Consider the following 15,936-nt stretch of genomic DNA (forward strand, 5'->3'; position numbering starts at 1 on the left):
CACCGGCCGAGGTCCCCGGGCTTGTGCCGGGAGCTGAGTTAACGATCGCTGTACACCAGGCGTTTGGAGAACCGTGGCCGCCTCCCCCCGCCCCCAGGAAACTTCGTGAACCCCCTGCCATGTATGCAAAATATTGTATCAGTGCCATTTCCGGGGAGCCTTCCAACGCTCTAAAAGTTAATGAGGTCTGTGATCAAAGTCAAGAGATTTAGAATAACCGACATAAATATTTCTCTTGGGGATTCAGCGATATGGGGTGGGACCCGACAGATATTTTAATATTTATTTAAGGAAACAACTGGGTGAGGATCTTCGTGAATTGAAGGTCGTAGTATATGTACATCAAGAATTTTTAAAAATGTCCAGCTCTTGTTAGTACCTGCAGATCACTTATGTAGGCATTCGAAGCTTTATTGGGACTTTGACGTGCTTTTGATGATACGATTTCTGTAAACCCCTCGGTTGTAGAATATGCAGAACTTGTTTGAAACAGTAAAAGCCGTGTACGTGTGGCCATATAGTCGATGATTGCTGTCATGCTGTGTAAAGACCGTGGAATCTTACAACCGTTTTTACCTTCGTTAGATTTCATTTATCCTACTTTCGTAATATTAAGTCTAAATGCTATATTGGATTAACTCATTTGAATGCATATTGTACGCTGCTACAGACATTAGACAAAGTTCAGTTTTACATTTCATTTATGGTTCGATGTTCTTTCAAGTGTTTTTTTTTATTTAATTGAAACTTTATTGTTTAATTGAAGCTTCTCTGGGAGATTTGTTGAAAACTCATTATGTAAAATTTGCTATTTTGTGTAATTATGCCACTGGTTTTAGTTAGGAAGGCTGTGAAATTAGTATTTCATTATGTATAGTGAATTGTAAAGCGGTTTGACTTGAGATATGAAAGTAGGTTAGGTTTTTGTATTGGAAAATTTAAGATAGAGGGTAATATAGAGGACTCTTGGGTTATGCATTTTGGCTGTTAAATTCTTGGACAACATGAAGTGCAAGCTTACTATTTTGGACAGTGTTTTAAGTTCTGTTCACTCTATATGCGATTTTAGAGCTAAGAATGAGTTTAATGATTTAAATAAGGGCAATAAGGTACTGGAAGGTAAGTTTATTTGGGAGATCAAGTAGGTGCATGATTTACTTTGTAACAGGATCTATACCACAGTATATTACATAGTCTTTTTTTTATGCACAAACATCAGTTATTTATCACATTTAAAATTTAGACAAATGAATTTCAATTTTCAAAAGTCTATAAGGAAAAATAAATCTACATGGTAATTGTTTAAAACAATTGAATTTGCATCATTAAACAGTCCAAAGTCATAAATTTGTTTACTTTTATTAAGTAATGATATTATGTGTTATTAACAATATATAGAACTTACAGTTTTCTTTTAAAAGCTATGTAGACAAACTTAAGGGAAGACAGTTTCTTTGGAGTTAGAAGAGATGGATTTTTGTTCAGCAGAACTTTATAGGGGTTTTTACACCTTGGTGTTAAGGAATGTGGTTTTGACACAGTGAATTTTGGCTTTCAGGAGGCTAATTAAATTTCTGCATTTTCCCACAGCCTGAAAAGGGTCTCTTTTCATTATTTTGAATAGTTAGAAAAAAACAAACCACCAGTCAACATCTTTCTAGTTCCTCCTCAAATCCCACTGTCTTGTGTGTGTGTCTGTGTGTGTGTTCATTTCCTCTTGAGGTAGTTTATATTTAAAGTTTTTTCCTAGTTAACTTTTATTTAAATATACAATTTATTTTAAGTTAAATTAACTGTTACTATTCTTAAAATTATATATTCGTTCCAGATGTATATCATAGAGGTTAGACAATTATATAATTTACCAAGTGATCCTCCAACACAGATTTGATGTGGTAGATTTTATTTAAAAGCCAGTCTTTGAAAATTTTGATATCTGAAATTTGATGTGTTCTGAGAGACTATCTTAGCTGAATTTTGGTGAGCTCTTTGGGTGGTATATACAAATTTGCAAAATAGCTACTATTTCTGTAAATCCACTCACTGGTTTTGTTTCATTTAAAATGTTAGACTGGTCATTTATACCAGTGATTTAAGAGAATGAACTTTGGTAATTTTAAGTTTTGGTTTGGATTTGTTAAAAAGAGGTAAATGGATAAACATAATCATTTTATTAAAGCACAACTATACTCTCCTAAATACTAAAAGAGAATTTGATTTATTAGTTGTTTCTTACATTTCTATTGAAGCTTTGCTTTTACATCATGCTTTTGCTAGGCTGTCCCATCACTTTTCTTTGTATTAACATTTCACAACTCATTGCATTCTTATTTTTATTATTTTTATTATAATGCTTTTTCTTTTTTTTTTCTTTAATCTTATTATCTGTCTTTTAAAAACTTGTTCTCTAACTTTGTTTTCCATTTTCTCTTTTACTTTTTCCATACAGTGTTGTTACAGATCTTATAGCAGTCGGTTTAAAGGTAGGAATCTTTTACTATCCTTTAATAAGCATTTTTAAATTTTAGTTTTGGCATTTTTTTTCCAATGGTGAAATCATCTCACCTGTTCATAAAATGATATGTTTTATTGTCTGATAATAATCTCTTATTTTCACTTAGCTCCATACTAAGTGCTCTTATAGCTATTTTTGGATTTTACATATTTATTGAGAGGCCACAATATTATCTTGTGTATCTAAAATGTGAACAGAAAGTTTAGCCCAAAGTTTCACTTGAACTATCATAGTGTGTGTTTATTTTGTTTTGTTTTACCAGTTAAATGTAACCTAGGTTCAGATTTATTTTGCTATCGTGTCCTTTATATCTTCTCTTGGGTATGCTTATAAGTAATACAATTTTAACAGCAGCTGAAGTTTCTTCAATTTCTACTATGTGCCAGCTGCTTTACATGTATTTTCACTAATTATTATAACAGTTCTTCAAGGTAGGTATTAATGTTCCCATTTTAGAGATGAAAAAATAGGTTCAGAAAATTTGTATTCAAGGCATAGTGCACCAGAGTTTAAACCCATGTCCTCCTGGCTCCAGAGCCTGGCTCTCCAGCCCACCCCCACCCCCCATTATACCTAGCTGCCAGTAATGAGGATTCTGTCTTAAAGGAGGAGAGCTGGATAGTTAATATTTCACAGTAACGCTTCTTCTAAGTTATAAGTCATTTTAGTTTTATCAAAGTCTTCTCATTTATTGGGTTCTAAAGTATAAATCAAGTCAGCGGTGTTCAACAACATGAGGCTTTTACAATATAAATGGGCGTTTTAAGGTTCCCTTTAGCATTTTGGTGTTTGGTATAGCTGAGTTGAGAACTTGGTTCTAGAAGCCACTTACAGTTCAGATCAGTGTAGAAAATAGAAAGAAATAATTCATAGTTTCATTATATGTGTCTTATATAACATTGTTACACTACTTTTTATTTATCATCTCTCTCGCTAGCAGTTTCCACACTTCCCCCATTTGCATTTATTGGGTCTGTTGGTGACATTTATATTCTTAAAACACCTTAAAAAATAAGCATAAGTACAGCATACAGCATTTGAGATTAACAATGGTATGTCCAAGATTATAATTGGGAACTCTTGCTTAAATTATCTTTCGAAGTTGGTGGAATTACTTGCTTTGGCAAATTTTGAGCATATTTTATAACTTGAAAATAAATGGAGGAGCCTCTTTTGGTGGGATGTTTCCCCCCAACCCCCCTTTGTTTTTTTCTGATATACTTAAGTCATTTTCTCATTTAGGGGTGATAGAGATTAGAAACTGCAGGAAGGAATATTTAAAGTGAATGTTGTTTTGGTCTTATCAGAAATGTAATTTATGATTCTAGAGCAGCCGTGGGCAAATGAATAAAACTAAAAAAAAAAAAGACCGTACCTTTTTATGTAATGATGTTTACTTTGAATTTATATTAGTTCACACAAACACTCCATCCATGCTTTAGTTCCGGCCCTCCGGTCCAGTTTAAGAACCCATTGTGGCCCTCGAGTCAAAAAGTTTGCCCACCCCTATTCTAGAGTTTGGTAAAAAATGAATACATGAGGCATTTTAAAAACAATCATTTGGATTGAGGAATTATTCTTGAAGGATTGTCATGCCTGTTTTCTTGTGGAGAAAAATATATTTTGATGATAGCTAAAAGAAAATGTTAGGCACAGGAACTGGATTTGAATACATGATTTGGATTTCTGACTACCGTTTTTGCAGCAAGCACTTTAAAAACAAAGATCAGATCCTACTCTGAAGAAAAGATAAGTTGATTAGTTGATTCAGTAGGCAGTCTATGCTTTTATAGTCTTAAATACTATAAAATAGGTTCAGAAAATTTGTGTTTAAGGCATGGTGCCTTGAATACAAGAGATTTCATATATAGAGAGATTTCTCATAAGATGTTCTGCTTCCTTGGATCCCATCCAAGAAAGTTTAGTTACCAAGTAGAAGGCCAATAAGACTCATATTTTATCTAGATTACTAGAGGCCTGGTGCACAAAATTCGTACACTAGTGGGGGGGTCCTTCAGCCCAACCTGCGCCCTCTCACAGTCCGGGAGCTCTTGGGGGATATCCGACTGCCACAGAGGCGGGAGAGGCTCCCGCCACTGCTGCTGTGCTTGCCAGCTGTGAGCCCAGCTCAGGGCTTCTGGCTGAGCGGCACTCTCCCTGTGGGAATGCACTGACCACCAGGGGGCAGCTCCTGCGTTGAGCATCTTCCCCCTGGTGGTTGGTGCATGTCATAGCAACCTGTCGTTCCGCTGTTCGATCTGCATATTAGCCTTTTATTATATAGGATATAAACCAAAATTAGTGAATTTAAATAAGTCTTTTAAAAAGTCGGTTATTTATCTTCCTCTATTTGCTGTCTGAATATAATGACTAAACAAATAGTTGTAGCCAGTGCCACGAGTGGATTCCATATGTTGCTTTTCAGGGGTCAAGAGTTTGGAATCCTTGCTCATACTTGATGTTGACAGTCTTTACATTAGCCATTCTAGTGGGTTTAACTGGAATTTGCGTTGACCTTTTGTGCTTGCACCCTTTCATGTGATCTTTAGCCATTCACTTACCATTTTTGTGTGAATGTTGTCTTTTGCCTATTCTTTTCAAGTAGGTTTCTTATAGATAACATATAGTTAGGTCTTTTTTAAGCCACTCTGACAATCTCTGTCTTTTAGTTGATATATTTAGACCACACTTCAGGGTATGATTAATTTAGTTGGATTAATATTTACCTTTTACATAACTGTTTCCTATTTATTGACTTGTTTTTATTTTCTTCCCTTTATTATTTTTTTGCCTTCTGGTTTTCATTGAGTATTTTATATGATTTTTTTTATCCTCTCTTAGCATATTAATTATACTTCCTTTAAGCATTTTTCAGTGGTGATTGCAATATACATTTACAACTCACTCAAGACCACTTTCAAGAAATAACAGTATATTGTTTTGTGTATAGTGTAGGTACAATACTTTCTTTTTTAGAAATGTCAGTCATTTTTTTTTAATTGGTACAATACTTTAGAGTATTGTCTTTTTCTTGTCCTTTATGACATTGTTATTCTTCATTTTACTTAATCATATGTAATCATATGCAATAATCACCAAATACATTGTTAATATTATTGCATTAGATGAAGTTATCTATTAGATCATTTAGGAATAAATATAAAATAATTTTATTTTACCTTCATTTATTTCTTTTCCAACAGTCTTTCTTTCCTTATGTAGATCCAAGTTTTTGATTTATATAATTTTGCTTCTCCCCAAGGAATTTTTTAAAACGTGTCTTGCAGAATCTACTGACAATAAATTCCCTTGGTTTTTGTCTGAGAAAGTCTTTATTCCTCCTTTACTTTTGAAGGACACTATTTATATAGATTCTAGGTCGGTGGGGTGTTTTTTTTTCCTCCCTTAACATTAACTTTAAATATTTCACTCCACTTTCTTGCTGCTTGTATGGTTTCTGATGAGAAAGAAACATTTATAATTCTTATCTATATTCCTCTATAAGGTGGGTTTTTTCCCCAAGACTTTTCTCTTTGTTTTTGGTTTCCTGAAATTTGAATAATATGCTAAGGTATTTAAAATTTATTGGGGTGACAGTGGTTAATAGGATCATATATGTTTCAAGTTTACATCTCAATACAAAAGCTGTATATCGCACTCTGTGCCCACCACCCAAAGTTAACCTTTGGGTGGTGGGCACACAAATGCATCCCATTTTTCTTCGCTAATGTAACTGGTATTTTATTGTCAATATGTAAAATACATTGCATATTGACTTTGTAACTTATGATATTGCTATGTTACTAGTTTTTTTAATTCCTTAGAATTTTTATGTACATGATCATGCATCTATGAATATTATTTTATTTATTCCTTATCAATCTGAATGAGTTATTTTATTTCTTGTCTTAATGTAATGTTTAGGACCTCCAGTATAATGCTGATAGCGATGATAACATCCTTAATCTCATTCCTGCTTTGAAGGGAAAGTAGTCAGTCTTTGTTAGTTGTACATTTTTCTTAGATGCCTTTTTTCAGGTTCAGAAAATTCTTTTCTATATCTCATTTGCTATTTTTGGGTATCATGAATGGATGTTGAATTTGGATCTTTCAAGATTTGTATATTTTAGCTAAGATTTGTATATTTTAGCATAAAGTTCACAATATTTCCTTATCCTTTTAATTTCCCTTGGATCTGGAATGATTCTATATTTTTAGTCCTGATATTAATAATGTGTGTGGTTCCCTCCCCCCCACCACCCATTGGTCTAGTTAGAGGCTTTTTAATATTACTGATCTTTTTAAAAGCCAATTTTTGGTTTTACTTCTGTATTGGTTGATTCTTCTGTTTAATCGGTTTCACTCTTTATTATTTCCTTCCTGTTTATGTTGGGCTTAATTTGTTTTTCTTGACTTGAGTTTTTTTTGTTTTGTTTTATAGCCTAAAACAACATTTATTATTGTCAAGATTTATCTAACGTTTTCTGTGAGTCAGGAATATGGGCCTGCCATAGCTGGGTCCTCTGGCTCTGGGGCTAGGGCTGCTATCAAGATATTAGTAGATGAGATGTTGCAGTCATCTTCTGGGGACGAAATCTACTTCCAAGCTCACTCAGATGGTTGATGGCAGAATTATTTACTAAGTCAAATGATTAATTATGAAGGTAAATTATAAAGATAGAATTTTTAGACATGCATAGCCCTAGAATGTTTACTTTCTGTTTACCATCATTTAGGTAGTTGTTTTAAGGATGTACTCCTGTAAACTAAGAACAAGGAAGACAGAACTTTAAAAAAAAAATTGAGCCAATCCAGAATAATAATGAAAAGAAGACTCAAGTTAACAGCTGTTCTGAAGGCCTACAAAGCATTCCAGATTGACACAGGAGGAAAGAGGGTTTTAGGAAGGAGATCTTGGGAAGAAAAATAGGGACTAGGTAGAATGAATGGTGTCATGAAGATTTTGGGTAAAATTTGATGACATAATATAGGACAATGATGTGAGGAAAATAAAGGCAGTTACAAATCTCATGGGAAGCAAAACTGAAAAAAGAAAATCATGGTCTAACCCTAGTTAGAATGTGGCATAATGTTAAGAAATTGATAAGAGTATAGCCCTGGCCAGGGTGGCTCAGTTTGTTGAGCATCATCTCATTCACCTGAAAGGTCACTCACTGGTTTGATTTCTGTCCACGTGATGGATTCAGTCCCCAATTGGGGTATGTACAAGAGGCAACTGATCAATGTTTCCCACTCTCCCTCTCTCTAAAAATCAATACAAACAAAGAAATTGAAAGAATTCATTTGATCTTGATTCTAGGAACAATCTTTTTCAAGTGATCTTAAGGTTGTAACAGACCATAGAGTAAAAAATGAAGTATGTCAGGGTTACATTTCCTTACATAGTGATAACAATGTAAATGTTTATTAGTTTTCCACTTTGAGTCAACCTTTGGACAGGACACGAATGGACAAAGCCCAGAATACTGCTGTTGCAGGGCAGATTGTAATAACCATAAAAAAATAAAATAACAGAGGGAGGGACAGAAGGAGAGAACAGATTACTAGCACTAATAGCTTTGTCTTTCAAAATGGAGAATCAAGAAATAATTTCATATTGACAAAATAAGCAATAAACTGTAAGTGTAGTATTTAAAGTTCAAAGATCTGTAATAATAAAAGCATAATATGCAAATTGACCGAACAGCAGAACGACTGTCTGGACGACCTTCCGGATGACCACACTGTGACATGCACTGGCTCCAGGCCAGCCAAGGCGGGTGCGATGCAATTGGTCAGGGGGCCCTGCCATCACTCCATGACCACCCCGCAGAGGGAGGCCCAGGCCACCCTTTGCGGGGTGATTAATATGGGGCCTCTGCAATCGATTGCCCCAAAGAGGGAGGCCCAAGCCATTCTCTGCGCGGTGATCAATTGTGGAGCCCCGGCCAGGTGGGCAGGGCCTCCCTCTACTGGGCGATTGATCGCGGAGCCCCCCCATCGGTTGCCCCAAAGAGGGAGGCCCAGGCTACCCAGCCTGCAGCACTGTGGTGGGTGGGCAGGGCCTCCTGGCTGGTGGCCACAGAGGGAGGCCCATGCCACCCGGCTGGCAGCACTGTGGCAGGTGGGTGGGGCCTCCCTCTGTGGGGTGATCGATCTGGGGGCCCCGCAATCAATTGCCCCACAGAGGGAGGCCCAGGCCAGTGATGCTGTGGCGGGTGGGCGGGGCCGCCAGCGATCCTCCCCTCAGAGGGTGGCCCAGGCCAGGCAAGCGATTGCTCTCCACGCCTGTCGCCCACAGAGGGAGGCGACCGGTGGCAGGGGGGTGGGGCCAGCTGCCAGCAGCCCGGGGAAGGAAAGACCTGATAAGCCCTGATCACCGGCCAGGCCTAGGGACCCTACCCGAGGGGTCGTGGATTGCGACAGGACGCAGGCCGGGGTTAGGAACACCCCCCCTACACACATGAATTTCATGCACCGAGCCTCTAGTAGTTACATAAGAATTATAATTGCTAGCACATATTTTAAACAGGACAGAAAAAAGGAAGTGTAAGAGATAAATTTTAAAGTTTTCACACTAGAGGTTAGTTTATTTTTAAAGTTGATAACTCAGAAGTAGTGTTATAAGCATATATTTGGGTTATGGAGATAACCATTGGATAATTAAATTGTGTAAAGATTTGGATCTGAGTGGAGAGACTTGCTTTTATCATGTAAACTCCTTTGTAACATTTGATGTGTTATAGTATGTGTATTTGATAAAAATAAAATTAATAAGTTAAAAGAACAGAAGTAATTTAACAAAAAATAAACTTAACTACATGTATATAGGGAACTTTTGTTTCTAGTGTTATTCCCCCACAGGTAGCAATTTTATTAGTTTTTTTGCTTACCTGTCTAGTACCTTTTTAATGCAAATAAAGGCAAATATACGTATTTTTTCTTTCAATTCTAATACAAAAGGTAGCATATTTATACTGGTCTGTCGTTCTGCTGTTCGATCAATTTGCATATTGTGCTTTTATTATTACAGATCTTTGAACTTTAAATACTACACTTACAGTTTATTGCTTATTTTGTCAATATGAAATTATTTCTTGATTCTCCATTTTGAAAGACAAAGCAGTAATCTGTTCTCTCCTTCTGTCCCTCCCTGTATACTGGTCTACATTTGGATTTTTTTCACTAAAACATAAGGAATCTTCCTCAACCCCCCCCCCCCCCCCCCATTCTCATTTTTAACAGCTGCAAAATATTTTGTGGCTATAGAAGTTATTTATTAGGTCCTCTGTTGATGGACTCTTATGTTAATTTCCAGTATTCTAATAAAGTTTCTTATGAATAATTGTGTTCATCTGTCATTTTACATATATGCTGTTGTATTTGGGAAGTAGAGTCCCAGCATGGGATTGCTATATCAAAGGTTAAAGGTGTTTCTAGGTAAATAATGACAGATACGCCTCCATTAGGTTAGTACTATTTTGCGCAGTACAATTCTTGCCAAGATTATCCTGTTGAACTTTTGTTTTTCTTCCAGGCTTATTGGTGATAAATGTTATCTCATTTTAGTTGCATTTTTTTTTTATGGGTGACATAGAGAATATTTTTATATCTTTAAGGGATATTTTAAATTCCTTGTCTTTGGGATGCAGGTTCTTATTTTTAATTTTTCTGTTGGCTATCTTTTTCTTTTCAACTTTTAGAAACTTTTTATAAATTAGGGAGGGAAAGTTGGCCTCTGTAATGAATTGCAGATATTTTCCCCAGTATGTCATTTGACTTGCTTATGAAATGTTCTGCCATGTAGGTGTTTGATTTTTGGATAATTGAAGTTAGCAGCAGCAGCAGTAGTAGTAGTAGTAGTTGTATAGCTCTAGATTTAGAGTCATATGCTCTCCCATTCAAGGTTATGAAGGAACTCACTGATGTTTTCTTAATACTTGTATGATTATTTTTCACATTTAGATCTTTTGTTTTTAATCTTTATTGTTGAAGGTATTACATAGGTCCCCATTTTCTCCCACTGGCCCCTTATTGCTCGCCGCCATCCCCACCCCAGGCTTCCACCCCCCTATTGTCTGTGTCCATGGGTTATGCATATATGCATACAAGTTCTTTGGTTGATCTGTACCCACCCACCCACTCCCGCCTTCCCTCTAAGATTTCTCATTTAGATCTTGATTTATTTGGGTTTTATCCTAGTGTGTGGCGTGAGAAATGGAGTCAACTTTATATTTTTCCAAATGGCTACCCAGTTGTCCAAATAACAGTTAATTATAAAGTCCATTTTCTCCACTGTTAATTGATGGTATACTCTGGTACTTTACCTTTTGCTAATGTAGCATCATGACCTTGGGTATAAAACTGGTTATTCTAATTGTCAGTTCACCTGAGATAGAACACTAAGACAGAGGAGGGAAACTTCCTTTTAAATAATATATGTTAAGTTCTTTATGTATATTTTTGCCTGGAATCCTCACAACAACACTATGAGAAGATGTTTGTATTTTTCCCATTTCAGATGTGGAAACTGCGATACAAAGATAGCAAGTAACTTAGTCATCACATAGTAAGAAGTAGAGCCAGGATTTGAATCCTGGTGTGACTCCTTAATTAAGCTGTGCCGTTTAACCTTGCAACACTGTGTCCTATCTCTGATTTTATGGAGGCAGCAGGGAGCCTTGAGTTTTTTACTCTTTCAAATCCTTTGCTAATGCAGCAGCAGCAGCAGCAACAGCATGACTGTGGAAATAGAATCTTAACTAAAGAAGTGTGTCTAGGTTCCAATCTTACCAGAGAGCTGCAAAAAAAAAAAAAGAATAATAATAATAGTAAATAAGTAAATAAAGACTAGCTTAGCCATTTGAGCTTGGCAAGTGCAGAAAATAGTTAATGTATCAGGCTAGAGACTGTTCTTAGAAAGGCTGCTTACAACTTTATAAGGTTGGCCCTTGGTTGGAATACAGTTTTACAATGACAAGTAAGAGTGGCTCATTGTGCCTAGACTGTGTAAGTAGTGTGGTTTATACTTTCTTTCTAGGCGTCTGGAAATTTGGTACATGCTTGGCAGGGAGTGTCTTTGTGACCAGCCCCCAGTAAAAACCCTGGGTAGTGAGTCTCTAATGACCTTTTCTAGTAGATACAGTTTCCACATGTGTTATCACAAATCATTGCTGGAGGAGTTAAGTGTAACCCATGTTCACTGGGAGAGAACTCTTAGAAGCTTATACCTGGTTTCCTCTGACTTCCCCCATATGCCTTTCTCTTTTGCTGATTTTGCTTTGTTTCCTTGCACTGTAATAAGTCTTAGAACACAACTATATGCTAGGTTCCGAGAGTGCTTTTTAGAGAATTATTGAACCTGGTGGTGGTCTTTAGACTAATTCTAATCACTGACACTACATGTTTGTTGTGATTTGGGCAGTAGGGGATGTGTCTGTGCATGTGAAGCGGTGGAGAGAGGGAGAGAATGAATGAATGTACACAGAATATGAGAGCTCTATAACTTTGGGAGGTTAGGAGCCACAGTAGCTGGGACTAACAGCAGAGAAGAGTTTTCTTCTTTACATGCAGAGGAAATACTGGCAGATTAACTGGTTTCTGCTCAGTCGCTATTGCAGATCGGAACTTCATTCAGCAGCTATACTGCTAGTGATGACATGTTGGAGCAATAGCATCAACAGCCAAGGAGCAGTAGTAGTTGAAGAGAATCCACCTTTTAGACTAAGTTAGATTTCAGAATTTGTCATTCAAGAAAGGGTTCTTGCTTAAGAAAATAAGACATTTTTTTCTGACAAGTTGTATACAGTCTTGGGTGAAAGAGGAAATAGCCAAATAAATAATTAGTCATAGGTTTCAACACCTTTCTCAGTTATTCATAGAATAAGTAGACAGAACATCAACTTCTGTTCACCAGCTCCCCTCCAGCTTTAAGAAAAAAAACAACAGGATTTTATCCCTATCCTGCGAGGTATCAGTATACAAGAAGTTATTTTATTTTATTTTATTTTTTTTTTATTTTTTTAACAAACTTATGAGTGACTATAGTTATCAATTGTTTCATACTGGTTTTTTGTTGTTGTTGTTGTTGTTGTTGTTTTTTAAACATATAGTTTATTGATTTTTTACAGAGAGGAAGGAAGAGCGATAGAGAGTTAGAAACATTGATGAGAGAGAAACATTGATCAGCTGCCTCCTGCACACCCCCTACTGGGGATGTGCCCGCAACCAAGGTACATGCCCTTGGCCGGAATCGAACCTGGGACCCCTCAGTCCGCAGGCCAACGCTCTATCCACTGAGCCAAACCAATTAGGGCAAGAAGTTATTTTAAATGGAAACTCTGCATATCTATTATAATATTAGACCAATTTTGGTGAAACTCTATGTAGTATCACTTTTATTTCTGTTTATGGAAAAACATAGTAACAGCAGGATGAACATGTTTTCTGTTCTGGAAGTGTTCACAAAGGTTCACTAGACTATCTGCTAGAATTATAGAGGAGGCAAACTATCTTGGCTTCAATTTATAATGGAAATTTCAGTATTTAAGATACTTTTCTTAAAAAAAAAAAAAAGATAGTTATAGGATCATGGAAAATTGTGAAGTATTGCCCTAGCTGATTTGACCCTGCGGAATGAAGGGTTCCTGTTTCGATTCCAGTCAAAGGCACATGCCCGGGTTGCGGGCTTGACCCCTAGTAGGGGACATGCAGGAGGCAGCCAATCAGTGATTTCTCTCATCATTGATGTTTCTATCTCTCTCTCCCTCTACCTTCCTCTCTGAACTCAATAAAAATCTATTTGAAAAAAATTGTGGAGTATTTTTGATAATCTCTTTTTTATACTTACAGTATCTTGATAGACTAAGACAAATGATCTTATTCTTGAGTTTCATATCCATTTTAGGTATGATCTGAAATTTAACCATGAGTTAATGGTTTATTTTCAGAATCTTTCTTACATGTTATTTTAGTGGCTATTTCTCAATTGTGTGGATTGCCTTTTATCATATTAATAATCTCACTTTAATGTTAAATAAAACCACTTCCCATCAAATTTGATAATGAAACACTTTATTTGTGCTGCTTAATTACAGTATTCTTTTGCTTTGTTGGCCCTGTGTATTTAATTATTCTTCAGCAGGAGAGAGCTTCAATAATTGATACTTGAGGCAGTGAAGCTGATTGGTGTGTTGACTTAGCCAGAGAGCTAACATGTCCACAGAACAACTCCTGTACTTGTGTAAATTTACGACATGTTTCTAAGGAGACTGTTGATCTAGCATTGTCCATGCACTTTCCCTCTCACCCCCACCCCCATGTCGTCTTTATTATTTGGCTTGTTAAAGCCTTTTATATAATGGTAATTTGTTGACCTGTGGTACAATCTTTTTTCTCTCTATTTTTAACAATTTCCTTCTCTTGGTCATCTATAGTCACTCATCCAACAAGCTTTTCTTTCTTTTCTTTTTAAAATTCTTTCATCCTGCTTATCTTCCATCTCTTAAACGATGATCTCTTATAGCAGACTTAGGAGAGAGGTACTTTACGTAGGTCTGCATTGCTCTTCCTATACTATAATGGAAATTACCTTTCAGACACTTTTTGCTTATCTATGGACCACCATTGTATAGAAGGACAGTGAGAGGTGATAGTGTAAGATAGGGATGAGCTCTGAGAATGAGCTTTGATATTTGACAGCTTGATCAATCTTTTCTGCTCTTGAGAGTTGAACATAGGTGATGGTAATGACTGTTCTAGGCTAGCATGAAATCTCTCAAGGAATCCTCTGGCTCAGAATGATATATCCCATCATACGTGTGTGTGTGTGTGTGTGTGTGTGTGTTTAACTATAAAAGCCAAAAAAAAAAAGAGTTTCACAGCAAGTTGTAAAGATACTATATAGGGAGGTATTGTGTACTGTTCACCATTTCCCCCAATTAAGATGGTTACATCCTATACAATAAAAGCCTAATATGCAAATCGACTGAATGGCAGAATGACCAGTGGAACAACCGGTCGCTATGATGCGCACTGACAACCAGGGGACAGACGCTCAACACAGGAGCTGCCCCCAGCCCGCAGGCCCCAGGCCAGCCAAGGCGGATGCCAGTGGGGGCCCCCCAATCGCCTTGCCAGTCACCCCACAGATCGACCCTGATTGCCAGCCAGGCCTAGGGACCCGAATTTCATGCATCGGGCCTCTAGTCTTAATTGTAATACACTATCAAAACAAGCATATTGACATTGATTCAGTGTCTTTGCATAATTCTGTTTCATCTCATTGCTTGTGTAGATTCATGTAACTGTCACCACAATTAAGATATAGAACTGATTCATCACCACAAATATCTCCCTAATGGTACCTTTTTATTTTTATTTTTTTTATATTTTTTATTGATTTTTTACAGAGAGGAAGGGAGAGAGATAGAGAGTTAGAAACATCGATCAGCTGCCTCCTGCACACCCCCTACTGGGGATGTGCCCACAACCAAGGTACATGCCCTTGACCGGAATTGAACCCGGGACCCTTCAGTCCGCAGGCCGACGCTCCATCCACTAAGCCAAACTAGTCAGGGCTAATGGTACCTTTTTATAATCATATACCCATTCTCCCCACAACCATCTCTGCCCTCTGGCAACCATTGGTCTGTTTTTTATCTATAATTTTATCATTTTGAGAATGTTATATAAATACAATCATATAACATGTTTTTGTTTTGAGCATATGATCTTTTGATATTGATATGTATGATTAGGTTTTTTTTAAAATTTCAATTGCAGTTTACATTTAATATTGTTTTGTATTAGTTTCAGGTGTACAGCATACTGTAGTTTAGTTTTTTTAAAAACCATGAAACTGTTTCTAGTGTTATTTTACATTCCTATCAGTAATACATGAGAGATCCAGTTTCTTGCACATCCTTGCCTACATTTGATAGTCATTTTTAATTTTAATTGATTAAGTATGTGGTGATATGGTGCTATCATGATCTTAATTTTCATTTGAAGTGATCTTTTTGTGGTTTTAATTTGCATATCCTTTTTTAAAAAAAATATATTTTATTGATTTTTTTACAGAGAGGAAGGGAGAAGGAGAGGGATAGAGAGTTCGAAACATCAATGAGAGAGAAACATCGATTCAGCTGCCTCCTGCACACTCCCCACTGGGGATGTGCCCGCAACCAAGGTACATGCCCTTGACCAGAATCGAACCTGGGACCCTTCAGTTTGCAGGCCAACGCTCTATCCACTGAGCCAAACCGGTCAAGGCTGCATATCCTTTTTTTAAAAAATTTTAATTAAATCTTTATTGTTCAGATTATTACCGGTCAAGGCATATCCTTTTTTTAAAAAATTTTAATTAAATCTTTATTGTTCAGATTATTACAGTTGTCCCTCTTTTTTCCCCCATAGCAGCT

The 15,936-nt window shown here is 36.6% G+C and overlaps 1 protein-coding gene across 6 annotated transcripts in view; it reads left to right on the forward strand.

Annotated features, from left to right (window-relative positions):
* The first annotated feature begins 6 nt into the window (after positions 1 to 6).
* Positions 7 to 15,936, forward strand: part of PTBP3 (polypyrimidine tract binding protein 3) — a 76,908-nt gene continuing 60,978 nt past the window's right edge. For 2 of the 6 annotated variants that reach the window (XM_014534383.1, XM_014534384.1), the window contains exons 1-2: positions 2,086 to 2,147; positions 2,450 to 2,483. In XM_014534383.1, the coding sequence (XP_014389869.1) occupies positions 2,101 to 2,147; positions 2,450 to 2,483 (81 nt within the window). In that variant the 5' untranslated portion in view covers positions 2,086 to 2,100. Of the gene's footprint in view, positions 186 to 2,085; positions 2,148 to 2,449; positions 2,484 to 3,452; positions 3,568 to 7,158; positions 7,180 to 15,936 lie in introns of those variants that run through there. The other 4 variants (XM_005859748.2, XM_005859750.2, XM_014534387.1 and 1 more) reach the window with 4 other exon arrangements.

The sequence above is a fragment of the Myotis brandtii genome, unplaced genomic scaffold (assembly GCF_000412655.1).
Source record: "Myotis brandtii unplaced genomic scaffold, ASM41265v1 scaffold13, whole genome shotgun sequence".
Taxonomy (NCBI): Eukaryota; Metazoa; Chordata; class Mammalia; order Chiroptera; family Vespertilionidae; genus Myotis; species Myotis brandtii.